Source organism: Coregonus lavaretus (assembly GCF_964263955.1).
Source record: "Coregonus lavaretus genome assembly, chromosome: 24".
Taxonomy (NCBI): Eukaryota; Metazoa; Chordata; class Actinopteri; order Salmoniformes; family Salmonidae; genus Coregonus; species Coregonus lavaretus.
The window spans coordinates 37,972,540-37,997,840 of record NC_140011.1 but is presented as its reverse complement, the minus strand read 5'-3'; the positions used below and the strand labels follow the sequence as shown (position 1 = coordinate 37,997,840).

The window sequence follows — 25,301 nt, the reverse complement described above, 5'->3', positions numbered from 1 at the left end:
AAACTATTACTAGTAATTAACCCCACCCTTCTCCACTATTTAAAAACTCACTCCTACCTCATGCCCTTAATCTGAAATGATGGGACATCACCACTTAACACTCCCTGTAACTCTTCTGCTGTCAAGTCTCGCACACCCAAATATCTCTCTGCAGCTGCCACCACAACCTCAATTTTCTTAGACTTACGTTCCATCCCTGCAGTACAATTAATAACCATTGCTATAAACACTAAAAATCCAATCTTACTGAAACATATATCACTTGCTTGCCTATCCCACTGTACTGGTACATATATCCTACTCCCCCCTTGACCCCCTCTTCCTCTACTTTCTTCACTTCCTCCGCATATGACATTTTCCTCTCTATTCTTACCCTGGAAACCTCAACCTGCTTGTCTCGCACTGGACATGTCTGATCCCCAGCCCCTTGGCCACCCCTAGAATTAGCACATACCACCACTTTCCCCACTGCTTCACACTCCTTTGTCTCATGCCCTTCTGCACACTTCTCACACCTTGGAATCTCCCTCCTACATACTGCTGCCACATGCCCATAAGTTTGACACCTGTAACATCGTAATGTACTCGGCTCATAAACTCGCACAGGATAACTTGTATATCCTAATTTCACTTTATCAGGCAAAGACTCAACTTCAAAACTCAAAAGAACAGACAATGACTCTTCTGTTTCCCCACTCTCGCTACCCTGTTTGCGTCGCACCAAACGACGAGCACCACACACACCGGGAATCTTCTCCTTCAGTTGATCCACTTTTACATTTACTGCTACCCCAGTAATCACTCCTTTCAATGGCGCCCTTTTCTTGAGAGCGAAACAATTCACAATTCTTTCCCCCATTTGTTTAACTCTGAGCGCCTTCTCCCTCTGCCCAACAGAAACACAAACAATTATCACTAGACCACTTCTGGTTACCCTCACCGATTCCACTATACCCAACGCTTTTTTCACCCATCTTGAAACCACAAATGGATCATACGTCACTACTTTTTCCACAAACTTCACTCCTACTGTCACAGACTCATCTTTATCCTGACCCTCTGCTTAAGCCTCTGGCTCCGAGCACTTCACCACACCTACCACCTCCGATACATCACCCTCATTCACTTCCATTTCTCCTCCTGTCTTCAGCTCACTTTGCTTACATTTCCTACCACTTTTCTTTAACAAACCTTCTCCCTTTTTCCCGCCATTTTTTCCCGACTCAAACTCACAGTCTTCCTCCCTCTCTCTCTTAGACCTCCTCTGCCTCTCTTTTTCCCTCCATTCCTCCTCATTCATCCAAGTATACGTCTCCTTATTATAATACTGCATTTCTCCTAACCACCATCGGTTTCTTGCCTTGTCAAAGGACTCCATTTTCCCCCTCCTTTCCCTTCCGGCGTCTATTCTATCCTCTGGACTTGTGTCGACATCTTGGCCTGCGTCTTCCATCGCCCCCTACGTTCCTCCACCTACCTTAACCATAACCGTTACCTAACCATTTAAAATGTCAACTTCAAAGGGAGGGAGGGGGGGATAGCATGGACCCTTCTTTGAGGGGTGGAGCAAACCATTCATGAATTTCAGTGTGCATCTCTATGTTCTAAAGTGTGTGTGTGTGTGTGTGTGTGTGTGAGTGAGTGAGTGAGAGGGGATCTCGTCATATTCATCGTCTCCTTTGACCAGATACTGGTTTAGGCAGCAGCCTGCCATCACCAAAAGAGACTTACCCAGGTATGGAAAGAGAGGGTCATTCCCTTTTCAAGATCTTTCACTCCAGCCACTGACCTGGTGCCAAGCACTTTCCACTATATCCACTGTAGCTTTGTCACCCAGATTAATAGAATAAAAAAAGTTATGCATCTCTGCCCCAATGCCCTTGTGTGGAGTGTTAGAGGAGCAATTACCATGTTAAATGAGGTTATGCTGATAGTGTCACCAAATACTTTTTATAACTAAACCAATAAACCACAGCCCATCGTTTCAAATGGGAACAAATGAGTCATAGTGGGCAGAACAAGCCAAGCACGAGCTTGCGAGATCCTATTGGCGCGTTGTAGCACTCATTTGCATGTTTCCATTAGGGAACGCCTACTCTGTGAAGTGCGCGTGTGCAATAACTCAATTCACCTTTGCACTCAATGGCATTTTTTAAAACTTTAGCAAAGGGTGAAGTCTACAAAACTTAGTCCACTCTGTTCATAACAGATTCTAGTTTTGGGAACAGAAAACTGTATTGAGGTCAAATGTTTCATGGATGGGAAAATGTGCAGAATGTCGGCCAAAATCCATCTCGTTCCATCCTCTCCCACTGCCTGATACTTGGCTTCCTCTCATTTCCATATTTGGTAGTTAGTGGAAACGCCAACCAGATATATTCTAAGAAATATGACATGGGGACATTAATTAAAGCATGTTTGACAGAAAAAGTGTTTAGTGTTTGTACCCTAGCATTATTTTTATAGCATGAACAGCCCATTGTGGATAATTTCCTCCACCCACATCTTATCCCCTGCTTTGGTAACTAACTGACCATTTTTACATTTACAGTCATTTAGCAGACACTCTTATCCAGAGCGACTTACAGCTAGTGAATGCATACATTTTAATACAGGCCCCCCGTGGGAAATGAACCCAGAACCCTGGCGTTGCAAGCGCCATGCTCTACCAACTGAGCTACAGGGGACTACACCTGCATACTGTATATTGGTGGCTACAAATGTTCCTTCCCCCGTTAATCCCACAAATTCCTAGAGTTTGCTGCTAAGAAATGAAGGTTAAAGTTTAACAGAGCAAGTAACCCCATACATCCACCCACCAAACTACAGCACTCAGAACTTTGGTTGTCCATGGAGTGTAATCTTATAACCATGCTGACCAATTTTTTTTAGTTATTAGTTCTACCAAGAGTTTAAGCTAACACGGATTGTGATTGCTGTAAAATGCTTATGAAGGGAAAATACCTGGTTCATTAGAAAATATGACTTGCTCTCGACTAAGAACTGTTTCTAGAAACTAATCTCTTGGCGCAACAGGGACTATTCTACTTCCGTAATTAGCTGGCCACATAAGAACCCACATAAGTGGCGACATAAGAAATTACACTCTAGTTAAAAATACAACTCAGGAAATACACAGTGTGGTCCTGTACAAGATGCATTAGGAACCCCATATCATCCCGACATGAATTTGAACAGACCATTGAAAAGAGACTACAGGATATAGCAGTGCAGGCAGAGGGAATTTTATTGATGGTACAAACAAGGCAGCTCTTCTGAAAACTGAAATTAAATGTACATGATCGTAATGAAGACAAAATACATACGACAAAAAGGCATTCAAGAAATACTTTAGGTCAATAAACTTGATGCCAAAAGCTTCTTTATCAATAAAAGTGTGGATTATTTATCAGCCCCTTGTTTTCACAGTGGTTTGATTACCTGACAGTTACCCTACATTACATTCCCATAAACAGACTGAAGACGACGCAAAGACTGATAATGACCAATTCAAGGCAAAGAAAGTTACAGAAAAAAAGCTGATAATAAAAAGTAATCATAGTACAAAAATCCAACTGCAAGAGCATGTTGGAAAGCCACAAATTAATTCTTATTTCATTGGAAAATGGAAAGAAACATGGAATGTCATGTTACAGGAAAACTATGGGAAGATCTCCCTTTAAAAAACTTTTTTCAATGATGCTACATTTTGCTTAACTTTGGAAGGTACCATTGTTTACTGATATCCATCAGATTTGAATCATACAATTGGAGAAACAATGTTCGTTACGGTGGGTACCAAGGGACAGAGAGACATTATGATTGAATACTTAAAGGAAAGAAAAAACAGACTATTACAATAGTGAAACATCTCCAGAAGGAATTACACAAATTTGAATTTTTTCTTTATTGATGTGTGAATTTTTTTTGTAACCCATTAACTGGAATGACAGCACAACCATGTACATGTAATCCTTTAGGTTATGCTGGGCAGAGAGAGTATACCAATTTCCTCTCAAACAGCTATGTATTTTCTATTAGGTTTTTCTATATACTTTATGCGTAGACACAGCCAGTCTTCTATCGATGAAGATTATTAGAGAGACACGGATTGTGATTTGTGGATTAAATCAGTCAAGAAAATAATTTAATCAGGGAGGGACAAAGACAAGTGAAACAAAACTAATGTCTCTGGGAGGTTGGGCAGATTATGAGGCATAGCTGGAATTGATACATTGAGGTGGACTGAACTACAGTGCCAAAGGATATTTTTTTTTTAAGGGGGGACATTCAGTCAGATAGGGATTAAAAACAAACAAAAAATATTTCTGTTTATATGTAAATCTGCAACAATGCACTAACTTCCCTGTAACACACCCCATTTAGTGTGCTTGGCTACACACACATTACAGGCTGCGGAGGGCCGTGAACCGGTGTTGCTGGGGTACATAGAAGAATATACATGTATATACAGTACAAGGCATTAGAGACAGAAGCAGCTGTCAGAGGTGGCTGCGACGGGGATAGGGCTCTGTATGCTTTATCGGGACGAGGTGATAAATCAGATGGGTCCTGGCCGGTGCTACGCACATCTCGCCTCTGGATCACTGGATCTGGATCCCAAACAATTGTGTCACTTATGATCAGATTTCGTCTATCCATTAGTGAAAGATGTTCCACACATTGTGTAAAGTCAGGTCAGATTATTTTTTACTAATTAAGAAGCATAAATATAATAGCTGTGCGAACTGACACCTGACATTACAAGATTTTGTGGCCATGCTATCATCTGACTTCCAAAAGATTTTAGAGTTTAAAAAAAGTAAATATACAGTCAAACTTACTTCATTCATACCTGTATAAAAAGAGAGAATAAATAGAATCAGTAAACACACTACTCAATTTAGCATACACAGTAGTGTATACAAAATATCAAGTACAAGTACTGCACTACTTTGAATGGCAAAGAGCACTGTGTAAACATAACAATGAGAGAAGGAGAGCAGAGAGAGGGAGAACAGCAAAAAGTAATAATTTCCACACCCCATTGTCAATCCCAACTCCAAACCCTACGGCCGTACCTTTCCGGGAATGTAGTTACGGTCAAGGCTCTCGTCCTGCAAAAACATGTGAAGACAGCGCTCGTTTTGAGCGAGAGGATGACCTGCAATTCTAGAAGAAAACAAGAGAAAGACATTAATTTATTTTAAAAAATATATGCATTTAAACATCTTGCCAACTGTGCATTTAAAAAAATGGTGTCTAGAAATATGACTATTTTAATTATCCACACCAGCAGAAGCCAATCCAAATCAGCCACTACAACACTGTTGCAGGTTTTTTCACATAATTACAAAACATTGATCTTGGTTAGTGCAAAATGTTTATTTTCGCCTGGCATCGGTTGTCTCAAGATGATCCTCTAATGTTTGGTAAATGAAGACCCACCTGTTGATGAACTGCTCAAGACCCACACGTCGCTCTTCGATGAAAGCCTCTTCAAAAATGCCTTCATCCCCACGGAAAGGTAGCTGTCTCTTCAGTGCCTTCCCAGGCAAGGGCGGCACTACAATCTGGAATAAATCAATAGCAATGCATTTAGTCCATAGCCGTTAAAATAGCTGATTAACTTAATCATGATTCATTCATTACATAATTATTACTCTAACTAATGACATTAGTAATGTAATAAGTAACTTATGTAGACATCACCATTGAGGAAAACCCTACTGTAATGATATGTAGATACAGTATATCATAGTCCATCAATATAGGTCCTGTCCAAAACACATTTTACCCAAAAACAAATAACTACAATCTTTCACTCACCTTGCTGTCTCGCTCCAACTCATTCTTCAACCACTCAAAGTCACTGTATCTTCTTCGCACAATAGAATCCTTCAACTTAAAAATCGGCAGGTTTGTCTGCATTTAATGAAAACAGAAACAAGAATATTGAATATTGTCGTCAATAGAGACAGCCAACAAGTAAATATTAACTAACGTTACCGAACCCTGTTAGCCTAAAAGGGCTAGAAAGTTAACGTTAACTCAAAAGCAATTGTAACAACTTCCCTAGCTCACAATGCTAGGTTAGCTAGCTAGCTAGTAGGCCTGTTCTTTATACCTCAGTGAGTAGGCCGGACTAAGTCCTGGGCCTCGATTTTCATCCATCTAACGTTAGCTAACTATAACTAATTACATAGCTGAAAATGTTTGTAGCTTTAGCTAGCTATGTGACGACAGATCTCTATCTTTTGCAACCTACCCGCATACGGACTTCGTAAGTTGTGAAACGGTTCCGCCCGACTCCAACAGTTTGTGGGTCATAAACGTCAATTTCAAGAAAATTGCTGGGGGGACCATAAGCATCCGTCAGGTCCTGAGGCTTTGAATTTAACCGGCGAGTATCAGCCACCGTGGGATCTGACATTTTCCTTGTCCGACAACCCAGTGAGTTCACGTCAGAACACTCAATACTGAGAAATAATTATTAGATCTCCCCTTACATTAGTTTGATGTGGTATGCAAATTTCAATGCGGTGTAAATTAATCTACCCTGATTTAGAGGGCCACCCTGTGCCCTCTCTCGCTACACACACCCAGCCACACTGAGAGAGTTCGATTAAGTGCACCGGGGCTATGGCTCGTGATGTGAACGGGCAAAAGCGGTGTCGAGTAGCGCCCTTTTCAAATCGAACAGTAATCTGCGCCGCTGGGTCATGTATTTTGTCAACAAGGCAACAAGGCAGCATGATGTATCGTTCAGAAACATACATGTCTTTTCCATAAAATATATGCTCGAATTTTCCAACTAGTTTTCATTGGGAAGGCATATAAAGACTTTATGAAAAGCAATAACTTTTCCATGTGAAAACATAGAATTGTACTCATTACTCCACTTGCTTAACCTACTTCATGTTGGTTTTGAGCCGACTTTCGCCGTAGGCCTAGGGTTCTAAAATGAATGCAGTCAAAGTTAATTAATAGCATCCCCACACTGACTGAACCCGCCCAAGTATCTAATGCGATCAGTGATAGGTACGCCCATTGTGGAAATGTCATAAAAGAGATTCAAACGCCTCCAACTCTAGACAAACATATTGTACATGTCATGCAGTATTTTCAGTTGAGGTTTGTTATTTGTCAGATAAACTCATTCCTGGGGGGGGAGGGGTGCACTTCTAATGTAACTCTATGGCAGCACCCAAGGGGCTTGAATTTTCAAGCTCTACCCGTAGATTTTGCGGTAATGTAGTGTCCCCATGAGTGACAGAACACTGATGTGATGATTTGAAGGAGTCAGGTGCAGGAGGGTAAATCACAGAATAACAGGATTTATTCCGGAATACAGAGTTACGCAATAAAGCGTCAAAACAGTCCAGTGCGCAAAACAGGCGACCCGAAACCAAGAAGGCACACAGGAAAATAACCCGGTGATACAAAATACAAGGAGCTCCACCGAGCTTCACTAATCTCACAATATACAATCACACACAAAGACAAGGGGGCAGAGGGAACACTTATACAGGTACTGATGAGGGGATATGAAGCAGGTCTGTGTAATAAACAAGACAAAACAAATGGAATGATAGGCCGGTGACGACGAACGCCGAAGCCTGCCCAAAAACAAGGAGAGGAGTTAGCCTCGGAGGAAGTTGTGATAGGACACCCCCCCCCCCTTGACGCGCAGCTCCAGCAGTGCGCCGACACCGGCCTCGGGGACGACCAGGAGGACGCGGAGCAGGGCGAGCCGGATGGCGACGGTGGAAATCCCACAACAGGGAGGGATCGAGGATATCCCTCACCGGGACCCAGCACCGCTCCTCCGGACCGTACCCCTGCCAATCAACGAAGTACTGAAGGCCCCCCACCGGATGGAGGGGCCTCCCGCACCTCAGACTCCTGGAGCGGACCAGCCACCACCGGCCTGAGGAGAGACACATGGAACGAGGGGTTAATACGATAATCTGGAGGGAGTAATAACCTATAAGTAACCTCATTTATTCTCCTCAGGACTTTGAACGGCCTCACAAACCGCAGGTTCAGCTTCCGGCAGGGCAGGCAGAGAGGCAGATTCCAGGTCGAGATCCAGACCCGATCACCCGGTGGAAGACCGGGGCCTCACTGCGGTGGCGGTCAGCGTTGGCCTTCTGGCGACGCACGGCACGTTGGAGGTGGACGTGGGCAGCGTTCCACATCTCCTCCGCGTGCCGAAACCAGTCACCCACCGCAGGAACCTCGGTCTGGCTCTGATGCCACGGTGCCAGAACCGGCTGATAACCTAAAACACATTGAAATGGTGTTAGGTTAGTGGAGGAGTGGCGGAGAGAGTTCTGGGCATATTCGGCCCACGGCAAGAACACCGACCACTCCCCCGGCCAGTCCTGGCAGTAGGACCACAGGAACCTACCCACATCCTGATTCACCCGTTCTACCTGTCCATTAGACTCGGGGTGAAAACCAGAGGTCAGGCTGACCGAGACCCCCAGACGTTTCATGAACGCCTTCCAGACCCTGGATGTGAACTGGGGACCCCGGTCAGACACTAGGTCTTCTGGCACCCCGTAGTGCCGGAAGACATGTGGGGAGACCGGGCAGAGGAAGGAGGCGGCAGGCTTTGGAAAAGCGATCCACAACGACCAGGATGATGGTGTTACCTTGAGAGTGGGACCATGGCCGTTGTGGAACTGGTAAGGGCTGTAACGTACCCGCTGGAAGGTGCCTAGGTGCGTTACTCTGGGCGCACACAGAGCAGGAGGAGACATACACCCTCACGTCCTTAGCCAAGGTAGGCCACCAGTTCTTTCCGGTTAGGCAGCGCACTGTACGACCGATACCTGGGTGACCAGAGGAGGGGGACGTGTGTGCCCAATAGATCAGACGGTCACGGATAAGAGAAGGCACGTACTGCAGACCAGCTGGACACTGAGGTGGAGATGGCTCTGTGTGTAACGCCCTCTCTATGTCCGCGTCCATCGGCCATACTACCGGCGCCACAATGCAGGAGGCTGGGTGTATGGGGGTGTTGTCTATGGGCCTCTCTTCTGGGTCGTACAGCCGTGACAGTGTGTCTGCCTTCACGTTCTTCGTAACCGGGATGTAAGATAGTGTAAAGTCAAACCAGGTGAAGAATAGGGTTCACCTGGCATGGCGAGGATTCAGCCTCCTCGCTGCCCGAATGTACTCCAGGTTACGGTGGTCCGTCCAGACGAGGAAAGGGTGTTTCGATCACCAACGTCGTAGTTCTGCTCCGCCGGGCTGAGCTTCTTGGAGAAGAAGGCACTGGGGCGGAGCTTGGGTGGCGTGCCCGAGCGTTGAGATAGGACAGCGCCTATCCCTACCTCGGATGCATCCACCTCCACTCCGAACGGTAGTGATGGATTGGGATGGGCCAGTACCGGGGCTGAGGTGAACAGAACCCTCAGGTTACTGAAGGCCCTGTCAGCCTCAGCAGACCAGCGGAGCCGGGACGGCCCACCCTTGAACAGTGATGTGATGGGAGCTGCGACCTTGCCAAAGCCCCAGATAAACCTCAGATAGTAGTTGGCAAAGCCAATAAAGTGGTGCACCTCCTTTACCATGGTTGGAGTCTGCCAATTTCGCACGGCTGAAATGCGATCTCCCTCCATCTCCACACCTGAGGTGGTAATGCGGTATCCGAGGAAGGAGACGAACTGTTGGAAAAACAGACACTTTTCTGCCTTGGCATAAAGGTCATGTTCCAACAGTCAGGCCAGCACTTTGCGAACCAGGGACACATGCTCAGCGCGCGTAGCGGAATACACCAAAATGTAATCGATGTAGACTACACTGCGACCAAGCATGTCCCGAAACACCTTGTTCACAAAGGACTGGTAGACGGATCAAACAGTAAGGCATCACCAGGTATTCATAATGCCCTGTGGGGGTGCTGAATGCTGTCTTCCACTCGTCCCCCTCTCGGTTACACACCAGGTTGTGCACACTCCGGAGATCGAAAGCGCGCACCATGCATTGACTCGATCACAGACGGAATGAGGGGTAGAGGATAACTATAACGTATTGTCCCCTGTGCTTGGTAATCGATGCAAGGGCGCAGACCTCCGTCTTTCTTCTTCACAAAAAAGAAACTTGAGGAGGCGGGTGAAGTGGAGGGACGTATGAACCCCTGGCGCAGGGACTCGGAGACGTATGTCTCCATAGCCTCCATTTCAGCCTGCGACAGGGGATACACATGACTCCTGGGAGGCACAGCGTCTACCCGGAGGTTTATCACGCAATCCCCCGCCTGATGAGGTGGTAATTTGGTCGCCTGCGTTTTGGAAAACGCGTGCGCCAAATCGAGGTATTCTGGGGGTTTCCACCGTAGTTGCACCAACGGAAACACCTAGACACCTACCCTGACACTTTTGCGACCACCCCTTGAGAACCCTCTGCGGCCATGAAAAGGTGGGGTTGTGTAGTGCTAACCAGGGAAGACCTAACACAACAGGGAAATCAGGAGACTCAATAATTTAAAAAAGTGACTTGCTCTCGATGAGTCTCGTGCGTAACCATAGTGACTGGTGCTGTAACTTCCCTAACGAACCTGGACCCTAATGGTCGACTGTCAAGTGCTCTGATGAGGAGTGGAATGGATAGGGGAACCAATGTAATGCCTAGACAATGTGAAAATGACCTGTCCATAAAGTTCCCAGCTGCGCCTGAATCGACCAGCGCCTTACACTGGGGAACTACAATGTAATCAGGAAAGTGGATGGGTAGGGTACAGTGCGTACTCTGAACAAGTGTGGGTGTTCGATACCTGGGGTGATGCGAGAGTGCCCTGCCTGCCGCCTCCAGACCCAAAAGAACCCTGAAGACATCGTGAAGGAGAATGTCCTCTCGCGCCACGAGAGTGACACTGGCGCTGTCGTCCTCTGCTCTCCCGGATCGCCGCTCCACCCAGCTCCATCATCTCGTGATCCAGGACAACTCCAGGCATGTGCTCCTCTCATGCTGACTCCATGGCGGGTGTGTGATTCTGTGATGTGGTGATTTGAAGGAGTCAGGTGCAGGAGGGTAAATCACCGAATAACAAGATTTATTCTGGAATACAGAGTTATGCAATAATGCATCAAAGCAGTCCAGTGCGCAAAACAGGCACACTGAAACCAAGGCACACAGGGAAAATAACCCGGTGATACAAAATACAAGGAGCTCCACCGAGCCTCACTAATCTCACAATATACAATCACACACAAAGACAAGGGGGCAGAGGGAACACTTATACAGGTACTGATGAGGGGATATGAACCAGGTGTGTGTAATAAACAAGACAAAACAAATGGATTGATGAGATGAGATGATGAGCGGCAGTGGCTATAAGGCCGGTGACGACGAACGCCGAAGCCTGCCCGAACAAGGAGAGGAGTTAGCCTCGGAGGAAGTCATGACAACTGAACCAATCACGGAGCAACTAGAGAACATTACCAACCCCTACGCTCCATATTTTCCACTGGCTGCCCCATCACCACAGAAAGCCCTGAGCTAGGCTGAAACATCTGCATTTTGGAGATGCCTTACTCAAGAAAGCAAAAAAGAGACCATGTTTGTATGCGGCTTTATTAGATCTATTTTATTTTTATTTTTTTTTACATTGTTTGCAAATTGATATGGTGACACTTATTAATGCCAAAATAAAATGCAAAGCAGGCACAAAAAAACAAACATTTAAAAAACATTTAAAAAACATTAAAACAACTTTTTTGCGCTGCCCCACCTGCCCTGAATGACGGTCGCCACTGGAATAGGATTACAGGATAGCATGCAACATTAGGAGGCAACGTTTATCACATTTGTTTCAGAGGAAATAGGCCAATAGTCATTTTTATAGCAGTAGCCCCTGCTTGGAAACAACGTTTAAAGAAAATACTATTACAATCAGATTTTAAAAAACTGATAAAAATATACCTTATAGAACAGCGGGGACTGTGAAGAGACACACACAAAGGTAGACACATTGTAATATTGTTGTATGGTGGTATTATACATTTTGTATTGTAGATACATACAAATACAAGCTAGTATAAGATACCATTTTAATTAAAGTATAGGCTAATATTCAACGTGTCACATGTTCACTCTATTGCAACAAGATACAATGTGCAACAGTGAAATTAAAATTTCACAAGGGATTGTTTGTAATATTAAAACTGTCAGCTGAACACTCAATCAATTCCAACCATTTGTAACCCTGTTCCCATCATTTCAGCTGCTAAGATTATTTTTTACATTAGCTTGTATATGCTATAGATATCTATTTTTTTTTTAAATGCCATTATTATACATTATTTAGACATGCACGCTCATACGTATCCTAGCTCATAACGCTACTATATTGTGTGTGGTCAGTTTGTGTAATTAACAGCTTTTTTTCTTCTCGTAACGCAATAGGAGGGTATGTCATTGATGCAATGTTCAGTTGATTTTACGTTTTATTCTCTCTCAAAAATGTATGCATTTAAAAATCTTACAAATGGTTGAACATCAAACAAAATTTTTAGTGATTGGGTATCGTAATATTAAGGATGTTTACATGTAAATATTATCTACCCTTCTCCCTGAAGTGTGCACTCATAAACAAATATGATGGAAACTCCCTTTAGCCCATGCGTACACCAATCTAATACATTTTATCCATGAGTGTAGTGTCTAAACAGTTTATGACTTTGCTGACGTTTGCAAATGGTGTGTTAGAGGAAGTTGACTCAGCTTGCGGAAGCATCTGGAAAGCATTACTAGAGGGGCCCCCTAAAATAGAGGAAGTCTGTTATGTGGCGTCCTGGGATTGGTTTATGGGAAAACCACCCACATCATGTTACAGATTATAAATACCATGGTTGGAACAAAGGACGAGGAGGAACAACATATTAGAGATTGGGTCAGTTGTTCTCCAGATGTCTGCAGGAGTCTGTAAATTGACGCTGAAATCTTTGGTGTAATAAACTATTATAATCAAGGACAGTGTCAGCGGATTTCTTGTCATAAACAGCATCGTTATTTAGATACCACATTAGGGAGAGCAAGTATGGTATTATTTTATGTATCATTAAGGCAAATGTAGGGAGAGGTCAAAGGTAAAATAATAATATTAGTAATAAGCATGGATATGTTGTAAAATTAAAAACCTAAATGCCTTAAAATGTTTATGGATTGAGAACCAGTTGAAGGGTTAATACAGAGCAGAGACATTTATGTGTTTTTCATAAAACTCCCTGCAGCTGGTCTGGGAATGTCAATGACGTGATGGCTGTGTGGAGATTGGAGTAACAATGGAACTAGGGTTATCATTTATGCTTATGACCTGACACATGGCCACATGCACATATGCACATAATCTCAGGGGCCGGGGAGGATGATGAATGATAAATGTTTTATAATGTGTTATGAAATGATAATGGTGAAACAGAATGAACATGTTTGATATTTTATAATCCAGATACATGCTTAAATAAGGAATATAGGCATGGAGTATATGCTGTGTTTTAAATGAATGCATGTGTTCTTTCACAGGGGCTCTTAAACTGTGGCCCATGGGCTTGTTATAGACACATGGTATGCATTACATTCGTTTTTTTAAGAAGGGGCCTAAGCACGCAGCCAATAGAATGATAGAATGAGAGGGGTGGTACAGAACTAAAAAAAAGTTAGGAATGTACGCATGTTTTTTCATTTGTGTGGATATAAGAGATCTCTAAGCCAGAGAGAGACAGTTGTGTTCCATGGAGCAAGCTGGGCTTTGTTATGCAATAAAGTCTAATTCTTGAATTCACAAGCTCCGGTGTCTTGAGAGATATTTTTGAGTTGATTATCTATTAGTCAAATATTTCTACCACGACACAAGTAAGTGCACACCTAGGGGAGAAGGGTAATTAGAACGAAGCCTCTGTAAATCTCACTCAAAACCAGCTCGTTCATTTTCACTTGTGACAGGAAGAGTGGAAGTTGAGGAAGAGCACGTGGACAGGAAATCTGACTGGTCTGTTGGGATGGAGAGGTTGCTCTCAGACTCACTGACGCTGCCGGTTTGGGGAACCAGACGATACTCACGAACAGGACAGACACGCTCAGTGAAGTTAGGCTGGAAGCAAATGTCTTTGGAGCCGTGAAGCCAGGCCTTTAAAGGTAAAGGTTACATGTAATATGTGAGATATAAGATGTGATTTACACTGTAGATAACAGTAACACTTATAAGATACAAAGATTATAATGAAGTGCAATGCATGGGACCAGGGATAAATATTACCTCTACATTGTCATCCAGGTTCTTGCCTGGATTAGGCACAATGGGAATGAGGATGAATCTCAGTCGTTCTCTACAAAGTGATAGGGTCAGTTCAGATTCAGAATATAACTTTTTTCAGAGGAAGAATGGAGCACTATGTCCAAAGGAGATTGATTTAAAAATGTAAACTGTACCCCTTGATTTTAGACTTTATTGGGGGCCTATGTGTGGTGTTAACTTCTGTTGGCAAACCTACCTTTCCCTGTAGACCAGCATGCAGGCCAACATGAAGAGTGTCATGGCACCCACTAATGACAGCACTGGCTTCCACATAGACATTGAGCTGCCAGATATGTCTAGGCCAAAGAGAAAGGTTGACATGACAAAGTCCTGACAGAAGCCTGAGCACAACCTTATAACCATAAAGCGAAGCAGAGATTTTGGATCTATTTACCTGTGATGTTATTTCCTTTCATGGAATCCCATAGAATGGGCTGACTCCATTCACTCCAGAACTCGGACTCGCCACAAATGCTGTTAACTCGTGCTCTCACTTGAAACTCATACCGACTGCTCTTTAAGGGGAAAGGAACAGCATAATTCTGTTCTCTGATCAGAGTAGATGTCTGAAGAAAAGAACAAAGAGAGAGTGGAGGTGAGAGAGAGTTATTTTCAAAGATTTGTCCAGTATTTTGTTGAAAAATGACCATTAGGCTACAGAGTCCAAACAGTAGTCCAACGTCTGAGTCCTGACCCCTCCCCACCTGCCACTTGTTGTTGTTTATTCTGTAGCGCACTTCACTCTCAATGCATTGGTTGTTCTTGCTGTTGTTCCAGTACAGATTCAGCTCTGGGTCTTTGTTCATCTCAACTGACAGGTTGGTAGGAGGGTAAAGCTTCACTAGAAAAAGCATCAAGGAGGGTCAAACGTTAACGACACATCAAATGATGATTGAATATAGGACAAACACACATGCTAAAAAGCCTAAAGTAAGATGACTATTGCTCTTCATGTTTAATGCTGTTCTGTATGTAATGTTATGATTTGATTGAGAAAAAAAACCTACCCATGCTTTTGAGGTTATGGTTCTGCACATAACTTTTGTTCTGATGGACCAGCTTGGTTGTCAGTGTTCTAAACCTGTCAGACTTGTCATAAGACAGTCTACATCCCACAGCATTACTCTTCTCCTGGAGATATGTTGTGCACTCCTCCATATGATCTTTGATGAACCTAAACACATACCATGTGAAAATGATGGATGAGAATTAGGACCAAAGTACGGACATTCAAGATTTGACAGAGATACACTCCCCTCCGTATGTATTTGGACAGTGAAGCAATTATTTATTTTTCTGGCTGTATACTCCAACATTTTGGATTTGAGATCAAATGTTTCAAATGAGGCAACATTACAGAATGTCAATTTTTATTTGAGGGTATTTTCAAACATACTGTATCTGTTTTACCGTTTAGAAATGAGAGCATTTTATGTATCTAGTCCCCCCATTTGAAGAAGTCATAAGTATTTGGGCAAATTCACTATTATAGTAGTCAAAAGTGACTCTACAAACTTGTTGGATGCATTTGCAGTTTGTTTTGGTTGTGTTTTGCGTAATATTTTGCCTATTAGGAACTGAATGGTGAATGATGACTGGAGTAATTTTCTTTCTGTGATAAGATGTTTCTGAACACTTCTAAATTAATCCTGATAATGCCATGATTAAGAAAATAAATCATGAATAATGATGAGTGAGAAGTTTACAGACGCTACAACAAAACATACTAACTTCTCACCATTACCAATAACAGGGGAGGTTAGCATGTGTTAGTGGGTATGATCATTGTGTCACACCCTGATCTGTTTCACCTGTCTTTGTGATTGTCTCCACCCCCCTCCAGGTACAAAACAGGAACTTGTAATAAACTTTTGTTACATCGACACTGTCTGCATCTGGGTCTTCTCCAGAAACATGATACTTTGTGCCTCTGTAACTTTCTCACTCATCATTATTCATGATTCATGTTTATCCATAATCATCATAGCATCCACATTAATGTAGAAGTGTTCGGAAACATCTTCTATTCTTAATTACAATAAAAAGTTACTCCAAAATGACATAATACATTATTCACCATTCAGTTACTATTGTGCAAAATATAATCCGAAATACAACCAAAACAAACTGCAAATGCATCCAACGAGTTTGTAGAGTCACAAGCTTGATGTATTCATTGAGTGCATGGAATATGGGACCAAATACTTAACTTTTGACTACTTTAATACACTACAATTGAATTTGTCCAAATACCTATGATTTCTTCAAATGGGGCGTAATGGCCAAAATAAAGGAAACACCAACAAAGTGTCTTAATATGTACCTTGGCATATATTCTACAAGTGTCTGGAACTCTATTGGAGGGATGTGACACAATTCTTCCACGAGAAATTCCATCATTTGGTGTTTTGTTGATGGTGGTGGAAAACGCTGTCTCATTCGCCGCTCCAGAATCTCCCATAAGTGTTCAATTGGGTTGAGATCTGGTGACTAAGACGGCCATGGCATATGGTTTACATGGTTTTCATGCTCATCAAACCATTCAGTGACTTGTGCCCTGTGGATGGGGGCATTTCCATCCTATTGGGCCATAACCATAGTAGCCAAAATAATGGCCTGCCCAGCATTTCTATACATGACCCTAAGCATGATGGGATATTAATTGCTTAATTAACTCAGGAACCACACCTATGTGGAAGCACCTGCTTTCAATATACTTTGTATCCCTCATTTACTCAAATGTTTCCATTATTTTGGCAGTTACCTGTACATAAAGTGTTCATTTGTAAATGGCAAAACAGATACAGTTTGTACTGTATGAACATACCCTCAAATAAAATGTGTAATTCTGTACTGTCACCTCATATGAAACAAAATGCTGGAGTATAGAGCCACATTTATAATGTTAGCTTCACTGTCCACAAATACATATGGTAAGGAGTGTAATAACAATAATATATTCAGTCATATAGAGAGTCTCAAAGCCCCTTTCATTGTAAGAGGAAAACTCAAACACCTCAATCACCGCCACCAATGTGTAGCACCCAATCACAGTGATGCACGGCAAGCATTTTGCCCAAAGACCTCAACACCCATCACATGTTAAAGGTATGACAGGGTTCTGCCATGCACTAACCTGTTGTTGAAAAAGGTGAAGTTGACCTCTGGGCTCCCCTGTTCACTCCAGATGCAGTTGACATAATCCAGATTAATGATCAGGCAGTTTACTTCTGCAAAAGGAACAGAAATTTAAAATCTTTTTTCAAATATGACATTACACTGAATCCTTTAAAGGGGAGCTGTGGTATGATATCCAGATGAGTTGCATAATTACATTGGGTGCTTACAGATTTTTAAGAGACAAATCAGATAACATATTAAGGGTCTTTACATTCATGTATATCATGACTAGTGTACTTTTCCACCATCACATTGAATTAAATCAATAGTTTTATCAGCATGTGAATGTATATGACAAGATGGATGGCCATGTTACAGGAAACCACAAAGTAGTTGACGTCAATCTCAGACTAGCAGGGGACTTTTTGTGTTGCATCAGCAATAGAAATGCCACATGAAACTTTACTTTTCAGATTATTTTGTGTTTCTAGGATGTTATGTAATAGTTTGATCAAATAAATTGCTTTAATACCTGGTATGAAATGTAATTTGTTTATTATTTGATGACTCCCAAAGAAACAAAAAAAACATAATTTGCTGACACACTTAGTAAATGAACATTGAAAAGAAATTCTAGACAAATGTCAACTGAGCGGAAACCACCATCAACATGAGAGTACATGATAAAATTGTCAGGAGACAATCTAAACCTCACTATCTTATTAACAAAAATACATAAAATTATAATAAATCCTCCAAAGATTCTCCAATATCAAAAACAGTCTCAAAAGTTGAGGGCACATTGGCCGGATGTGTTGTCATAGCACAAGGTCTTAAACAAGTTGAATAAATTAACATTATTTATAAAAAATAAATGTCACAGGTGTAGCATCATTAATACAACAGGAAGATCTTACTGGGGGTGGAGGGAGCCTCATATCCATGGAGAGAGATGAGGAGAAATAACCAGCTTCCAACCATCTTCATGTCAAAATGGATGCCAGTGGGAAGAACGCAGCCAGCTCTGTGCTCATGTATTTGTGTATGGCTGCTCAATGCCTTCGTCTTTAACCCCCTTTAGTTTCACTCTTTTAAACAGCCATGGTAGGTGTGCTACATTTCCTGTTGCACTGGCCACATCCTTTAAATCTATGAAAAACACAGGAAGAGAAACTACAGAAAATAACATTGCAGGGGGATTGTACAGATCCACTAATAATCTACAATTATAAAGTAAATTAACTATGCACAATAAGTAACAGCCAATAGGAAAGCGATTAACACAGAAGATTTGTACATAATTAGATTAGAAATAACACTTAATCCAATGTTTGTTAGTAAAAACAAACATTTAGTATAGCATATCCTTTTCTATTTCAAATAGGCTGTCTATAAATATGCATTGTGGTGATACTGATTAACTTGAAGCAAATGAAAAGTTCCTGTGTACATTTTTTATTTTTATTATAAAAATATATTTAAGTTCCAGTGTTAGTGTCAATTTCACTACTTAAGCTTCAATTAAAATGTTTGTTTTTCACTCTCACTGTGGCCAGAATTCATCAGCTACATCATCTATCTCATTTCTATGGCGTTTCTATCATCTATCTCATTTCTATAGGACAGCGCCTATCCCTACCTCGGATGCATCCACCTCCACTCCGAACGGTAGTGATGGATTGGGATGGGCCAGTACCGGGGCTGAGGTGAACAGAACCCTCAGGTTACTGAAGGCCCTGTCAGCCTCAGCAGACCAGCGGAGCCGGGACGGCCCACCCTTGAACAGTGATGTGATGGGAGCTGCGACCTTGCCAAAGCCCCAGATAAACCTCAGATAGTAGTTGGCAAAGCCAATAAAGTGGTGCACCTCCTTTACCATGGTTGGAGTCTGCCAATTTCGCACGGCTGAAATGCGATCTCCCTCCATCTCCACACCTGAGGTGGTAATGCGGTATCCGAGGAAGGAGACGAACTGTTGGAAAAACAGACACTTTTCTGCCTTGGCATAAAGGTCATGTTCCAACAGTCAGGCCAGCACTTTGCGAACCAGGGACACATGCTCGGCGCGCGTAGCGGAATACACCAAAATGTAATCGATGTAGACTACACTGCGACCAAGCATGTCCCGAAACACCTTGTTCACAAAGGACTGGTAGACGGATCAAACAGTAAGGCATCACCAGGTATTCATAATGCCCTGTGGTGGTGCTGAATGCTGTCTTCCACTCGTCCCCCTCTCGGTTACACACCAGGTTGTGCACACTCCGGAGATCGAAAGCGCGCACCATGCATTGACTCGATCACAGACGGAATGAGGGGTAGAGGATAACTATAACGTATTGTCCCCTGTGCTTGGTAATCGATGCAAGGGCGCAGACCTCCGTCTTTCTTCTTCACAAAAAAGAAACTTGAGGAGGCGGGTGAAGTGGAGGGACGTATGAACCCCTGGCGCAGGGACTCGGAGACGTATGTCTCCATAGCCTCCATTTCAGCCTGCGACAGGGGATACGCATGACTCCTGGGAGGCACAGCGTCTACCCGGAGGTTTATCACGCAATCCCCCGCCTGATGAGGTGGTAATTTGGTCGCCTGCGTTTTGGAAAACACGTGCGCCAAATCGAGGTATTCTGGGGGTTTCCACTGTAGTTGCACCAACAGAAACACCTAGACACCTACCCTGACACTTTTGCGACCACCCCTTGAGAACCCTCTGCGGCCATGAAAAGGTGGGGTTGTGTAGTGCTAACCAGGGAAGACCTAACACAACAGGGAAATCAGGAGACTCAATAATTTAAAAAAGTGACTTGCTCTCGATGAGTCTCGTGTGTAACCATAGTGACTGGTGCTGTAACTTCCCTAACGAACCCGGACCCTAATGGTCGACTGTCAAGTGCTCTGATGAGGAGTGGAATGGATAGGGGAACCAATGTAATGCCTAGACAATGTGAAAATGACCTGTCCATAAAGTTCCCAGCTGCGCCTGAATCGACCAGCGCCTTACACTGGGGAACTACAATGTAATCAGGAAAGTGGATGGGTAGGGTACAGTGCGTACTCTGAACAAGTGTGGGTGTTCGATACCTGGGATGATGCGAGAGTGCCCTGCCTGCCGCAGCCAGACCCAAAAGAACCCTGAAGACATCGTGAAGGAGAATGTCCTCTCGCGCCACGAGAGTGACACTGGCGCTGTCGTCCTCTGCTCTCCCGGATCGCCGCTCCACCCAGCTCCATCATCTCGTGATCCAGGACAACTCCAGGCATGTGCTCCTCTCCTGCTGACTCCATGGCGGGTGTGTGATTCTGTGATGTGGTGATTTGAAGGAGTCAGGTGCAGGAGGGTAAATCACAGAATAACAAGATTTATTCTGGAATACAGAGTTATGCAATAATGCATCAAAGCAGTCCAGTGCGCAAAACAGGCACACTGAAACCAAGGCACACAGGGAAAATAACCCGGTGATACAAAATACAAGGAGCTCCACCGAGCCTCACTAATCTCACAATATACAATCACACACAAAGACAAGGGGGCAGAGGGAACACTTATACAGGTACTGATGAGGGGATATGAACCAGGTGTGTGTAATAAACAAGACAAAACAAATGGATTGATGAGATGAGATGATGAGCGGCAGTGGCTATAAGGCCGGTGACGACGAACGCCGAAGCCTGCCCGAACAAGGAGAGGAGTTAGCCTCGGAGGAAGTCATGACAACTGAACCAATCACGGAGCAACTAGAGAACATTACCAACCCCTACGCTCCATATTTTCCACTGGCTGCCCCATCACCACAGAAAGCCCTGAGCTAGGCTGAAACACCTGCATTTTGGAGCTGCCTTACTCAAGAAAGCAAAAAAGAGACCATGTTTGTATGCGGCTTTATTAGATCTATTTTATTTTAATTTTTTTTACATTGTTTGCAAATTGATATGGTGACACTTATTAATGCCAAAATAAAATGCAAAGCAGGCACAAAAAACCAAACATTTTAAAAACATTTTAAAAACATTAAAACAACTTTTTTGCGCTGCCCCACCTGCCCTGAATGACGGTCGCCACTGGAATAGGATTACAGGATAGCATGCAACATTAGGAGGCAACGTTTATCACATTTGTTTCAGAGGAAATAGGCCAATAGTCATTTTTATAGCAGTAGCCCCTGCTTGGAAACAACATTTAAAGAAAATACTATTACAATCAGATTTTAAAAAACTGATAAAAATATACCTTATGGAACAGCGGGGACTGTGAAGAGACACACACAAAGGTAGACACATTGTAATATTGTTGTATGGTGGTATTATACATTTTGTATTGTAGATACATACAAATACAAGCTAGTATAAGATACCATTTTAATTAAAGTATAGGCTAATATTCAACGTGTCACATGTTCACTCTATTGCAACAAGATACAATGTGCAACAGTGAAATTAAAATTTCACAAGGGATTGTTTGTAATATTAAAACTGTCAGCTGAACACTCAATCAATTCCAACCATTTTTAACCCTGTTCCCATCATTTCAGCTGCTAAGATTATTTTTTACATTAGCTTGTATATGCTATAGATATCTATTTTTTTTTAAATGCCATTATTATACATTATTTAGACATGCACGCTCATACGTATCCTAGCTCATAACGCTACTATATTGTGTGTGGTCAGTTTGTGTAATTAACAGCTTTTTTTCTTCTCGTAACGCAATAGGAGGGTATGTCATTGATGCAATGTTCAGTTGATTTTACGTTTTATTCTCTCTCAAAAATGTATGCATTTAAAAATCTTACAAATGGTTCAACATCAAACAAAAATTTTAGTGATTGGGTATCGTAATATTAAGGATGTTTACATGTAAATATTATCTACCCTTCTCCCTGAAGTGTGCACTCATAAACAAATATGATGGAAACTCCCTTTAGCCCATGCGTACACCAATCTAATACATTTTATCCATGAGTGTAGTGTCTAAACAGTTTATGACTTTGCTGACGTTTGCAAATGGTGTGTTAGAGGAAGTTGACTCAGCTTGCGGAAGCATCTGGAAAGCATTACTAGAGGGGCCCCCTAAAATAGAGGAAGTCTGTTATGTGGCGTCCTGGGATTGGTTTATGGGAAAACCACCCACATCATGTTACAGATTATAAATACCATGGTTGGAACAAAGGACGAGGAGGAACAACATATTAGAGATTGGGTCAGTTGTTCTCCAGATGTCTGCAGGAGTCTGTAAATTGACGCTGAAATCTTTGGTGTAATAAACTATTATAATCAAGGACAGTGTCAGCGGATTTCTTGTCATAAACAGCATCGTTATTTAGATACCACATTAGGGAGAGCAAGTATGGTATTATTTTATGTATCATTAAGGCAAATGTAGGGAGAGGTCAAAGGTAAAATAATAATATTAGTAATAAGCATGGATATGTTGTAAAATTAAAAACCTAACTGCCTTAAAATGTTTCTGGATTGAGAACCAGTTGAAAGGTTAATACAGAGCGAAGACATTTATGTGTTTTTCATAAAACTCCCTGCAGCTGGTCTGGGTGTCACGGTCGTCGTTAATAGAGGAAGCGGACCAAAGCGCAGCGTGTCCAAGAAACATGACTTTATTTAAATAACGTAACCAAAACAAAAGACGACTCAATGAAGTCCAACAGTAACACTGACTGAAAAGGAACAAAAACCCACAAACCAAGGAGAAACCACACAGTTTAAATATGGCTCCCAATCAGAGATAACGAGCCGACAGCTGACACTCGTTACCTCCGATTGGGAGTCATATGACTAATCAAGAACAATCACCAAACATAGAAATGAACAACTAGAATACCCAACATAGAAATACACCCAAACAATGAAAATGAACAACCCTGGCTCAATAATCAAAGTCCATGGAGCCAGAGTGTCACAGTACCCCCCCCTAAAGGTGCGCACTCCGGGCGCACCAGCATACAGTCTAGGGGAGGGTCTGGGTGGGCGTCTGTCCATGGTGGCGGCTCTGGCCCAGGTCGTGGTCCCCACCCCACCTTAGTCACTATCCGCTTCCGTAGCCCCCTCCACCTGACCACCCCCCAATTAAACCCCACTGGATTAAGGGGCGGCACCGGACTAAGGGGCAGCACCGGACTAAGGGGCAGCACCGGACTAAGGGACAGTACCTGACTGGCTGGCTTTGGCGGATCCTGGCTGGACGGCTCTGGCGGATCCTGGCTGGACGGCTCTGGCGGATCCTGGCTGGCGGAAGGCTCTGGCTGATCCTGTCTGGCGGAAGGCTCTGGCTGATCCTGTCTGGCGGAAGGCTCTGGCTGATCCTGTCTGGCGGAAGGCTCTGGCTGATCCTGTCTGGCGGAAGGCTCTGGCTGATCCTGTCTGGCGGAAGGCTCTGGCTGATCCTGTCTGGCGGAAGGCTCTGGCTGATCCTGTCTGGCGGAAGGCTCTGGCTGCTCCTGTCTGGCGGAGAGCTCTAGCGGCTCCGGTCTGGCGGACGGCTCTGAAGGCTCATGGCAGACGGGCGGCTTTGCAGGCTCAGTACAGACGGGCAGCTCCTGCGGCGCTTGGCAGACGGACAGTTCAGACGGCGTTGGGCAGACGGGCAGTTCAGACGGCGTTGGGCAGACTGACAGTTCAGGCCCCGTTGGGCAGACGGCAGACTCTGGCCGTCTGAGGCGCATCGTAGGCCTGGTGCGTGGTGCCGGAACAGGAGGTACCGGGCTGAGGACACGCATCTCAGGGCTAGTGCGGGGAGAAGCAACAGGGCATGCTGGACCCTGGGGACGCACCGTAGGCCTGATGCGTGGTGCCGGAACTGGAGGTACCGGGCTGAGGACACGCATCTCAGGGCTAGTGCGGGAAGCAGCAACAGGGCATGCTTGGCCCTGGGGACGCACCGTAGGCCTGATGCGTGGTGCCGGAACTGGAGGTACCGGGCTGAGGACACGCATCTCAGGGCTAGTGCGGAGAGCAACAACAGGACGCACAGGACTCTGGGGACACACAGGAGGCTTGGTGCGTGGTGTCTGCACTGGTGGTAAAAGGCTGGAGACACGCACCATAGAGCCAGTGCGTGGAGGAGACACAGGGCTCTGAAGACGCACTGGAAACCTGGTGCGTGGTGTAGGTACTGGTGGTACTGGGCTGGAGCGAGGAGGTGGTACCGGAAATACCGGACCGTGCAGGCGTACTGGCTCCCTTGAGCACTGAGCCTGCCCAACCTTCCCTGGGTTGATGCTCCCCGTCGCCCGACCAGTACGGGGAGGTGTAATAACCCGCACCGGCCTATGTGGGCGAACCGGGAACACCATGCGCAAGGCTGGTGCCATGTACGCCGGCCCGAGGAGACGCACTGGTGACCAGCTGCGTGGGACCGGCTTCATGACATCCGGCTCAACACTCAATCTAGCCCGGCCGATACGTGGAGCTGGACTGTACCGAACCGGGCTATGCCTGTGTACAGGAGACACCATGCGCTCAACTGCGTAACACGGTGTCTGCCCGTACTCTCGCTCTCCACGGTCAGTCCAGGGAGTAGGCGCAGGTCTCCTACCTGACTTCGCCATACTCCCTCTTAGCCCCCCCCCAAGAAATTCTTGGGTAGTACCCACAGGCTTCCAGTCTTGCCTCCGTGCTGCCTCCTCATATCGCCGCCTCTCGGCTTTAGCTGCCTCCAGCTCTTCACGAGGACGGCGATATTCTCCCGGTTGTGCCCAAGGCCCCTTACCATCCAGAATCTCCTCCCATGTCCATGAATCCTTTATGGGTGGATATAAATCCTGTGTAGGTGGATCCTGTTGCCGCTTGACACGCCGCTTGGTCCTTTTATGGTGGGTTTTTCTGTCACGGTCGTCGTTAATAGAGGAAGCGGACCAAAGCG

At 44.2% G+C, this 25,301-nt stretch overlaps 2 protein-coding genes across 6 annotated transcripts; both read right to left on the bottom strand.

Moving 5' to 3' along the window:
* Nucleotides 1-3,223: 3,223 nt before the first annotated feature.
* On the bottom strand, nucleotides 3,224-6,664 carry LOC311099971 (sorting nexin-12-like; the record flags this gene model as incomplete). 5 transcript variants are annotated; one of them, XM_084140697.1, is made up of 6 exons in its annotated part: nucleotides 6,269-6,633; nucleotides 5,830-5,925; nucleotides 5,449-5,573; nucleotides 5,082-5,172; nucleotides 4,833-4,855; nucleotides 3,224-4,613 (listed from the first exon to the last, which is right to left on the bottom strand). In XM_084140697.1, exons 1-5 carry the CDS (start codon nucleotides 6,431-6,433, stop codon nucleotides 4,850-4,852), a joined length of 483 nt encoding a protein of 160 aa, XP_083996823.1. In that variant the 5' UTR covers nucleotides 6,434-6,633. The 5 variants fall into 5 exon arrangements, with proteins under 5 accessions (XP_083996823.1, XP_083996822.1, XP_083996821.1 ...); XM_084140696.1 differs by lacking the exon at nucleotides 4,833-4,855 and having other exon boundaries at nucleotides 5,074-5,172; nucleotides 6,269-6,664; XM_084140695.1 differs by having other exon boundaries at nucleotides 3,224-4,855.
* A 4,916-nt stretch (nucleotides 6,665-11,580) lies between these two features.
* On the bottom strand, nucleotides 11,581-20,840 carry LOC311099969 (cytokine receptor common subunit gamma-like). Its single transcript, XM_084140691.1, has 9 exons — nucleotides 20,510-20,840; nucleotides 18,346-18,577; nucleotides 17,445-17,538; nucleotides 15,316-15,482; nucleotides 15,013-15,149; nucleotides 14,703-14,874; nucleotides 14,505-14,604; nucleotides 14,270-14,339; nucleotides 11,581-14,140 (listed from the first exon to the last, which is right to left on the bottom strand). Exons 2-9 carry the CDS (start codon nucleotides 18,413-18,415, stop codon nucleotides 13,919-13,921), a joined length of 1,032 nt encoding a protein of 343 aa, XP_083996817.1. The 5' UTR covers nucleotides 18,416-18,577; nucleotides 20,510-20,840; the 3' UTR covers nucleotides 11,581-13,918.
* Nucleotides 20,841-25,301: the final 4,461 nt, after the last annotated feature.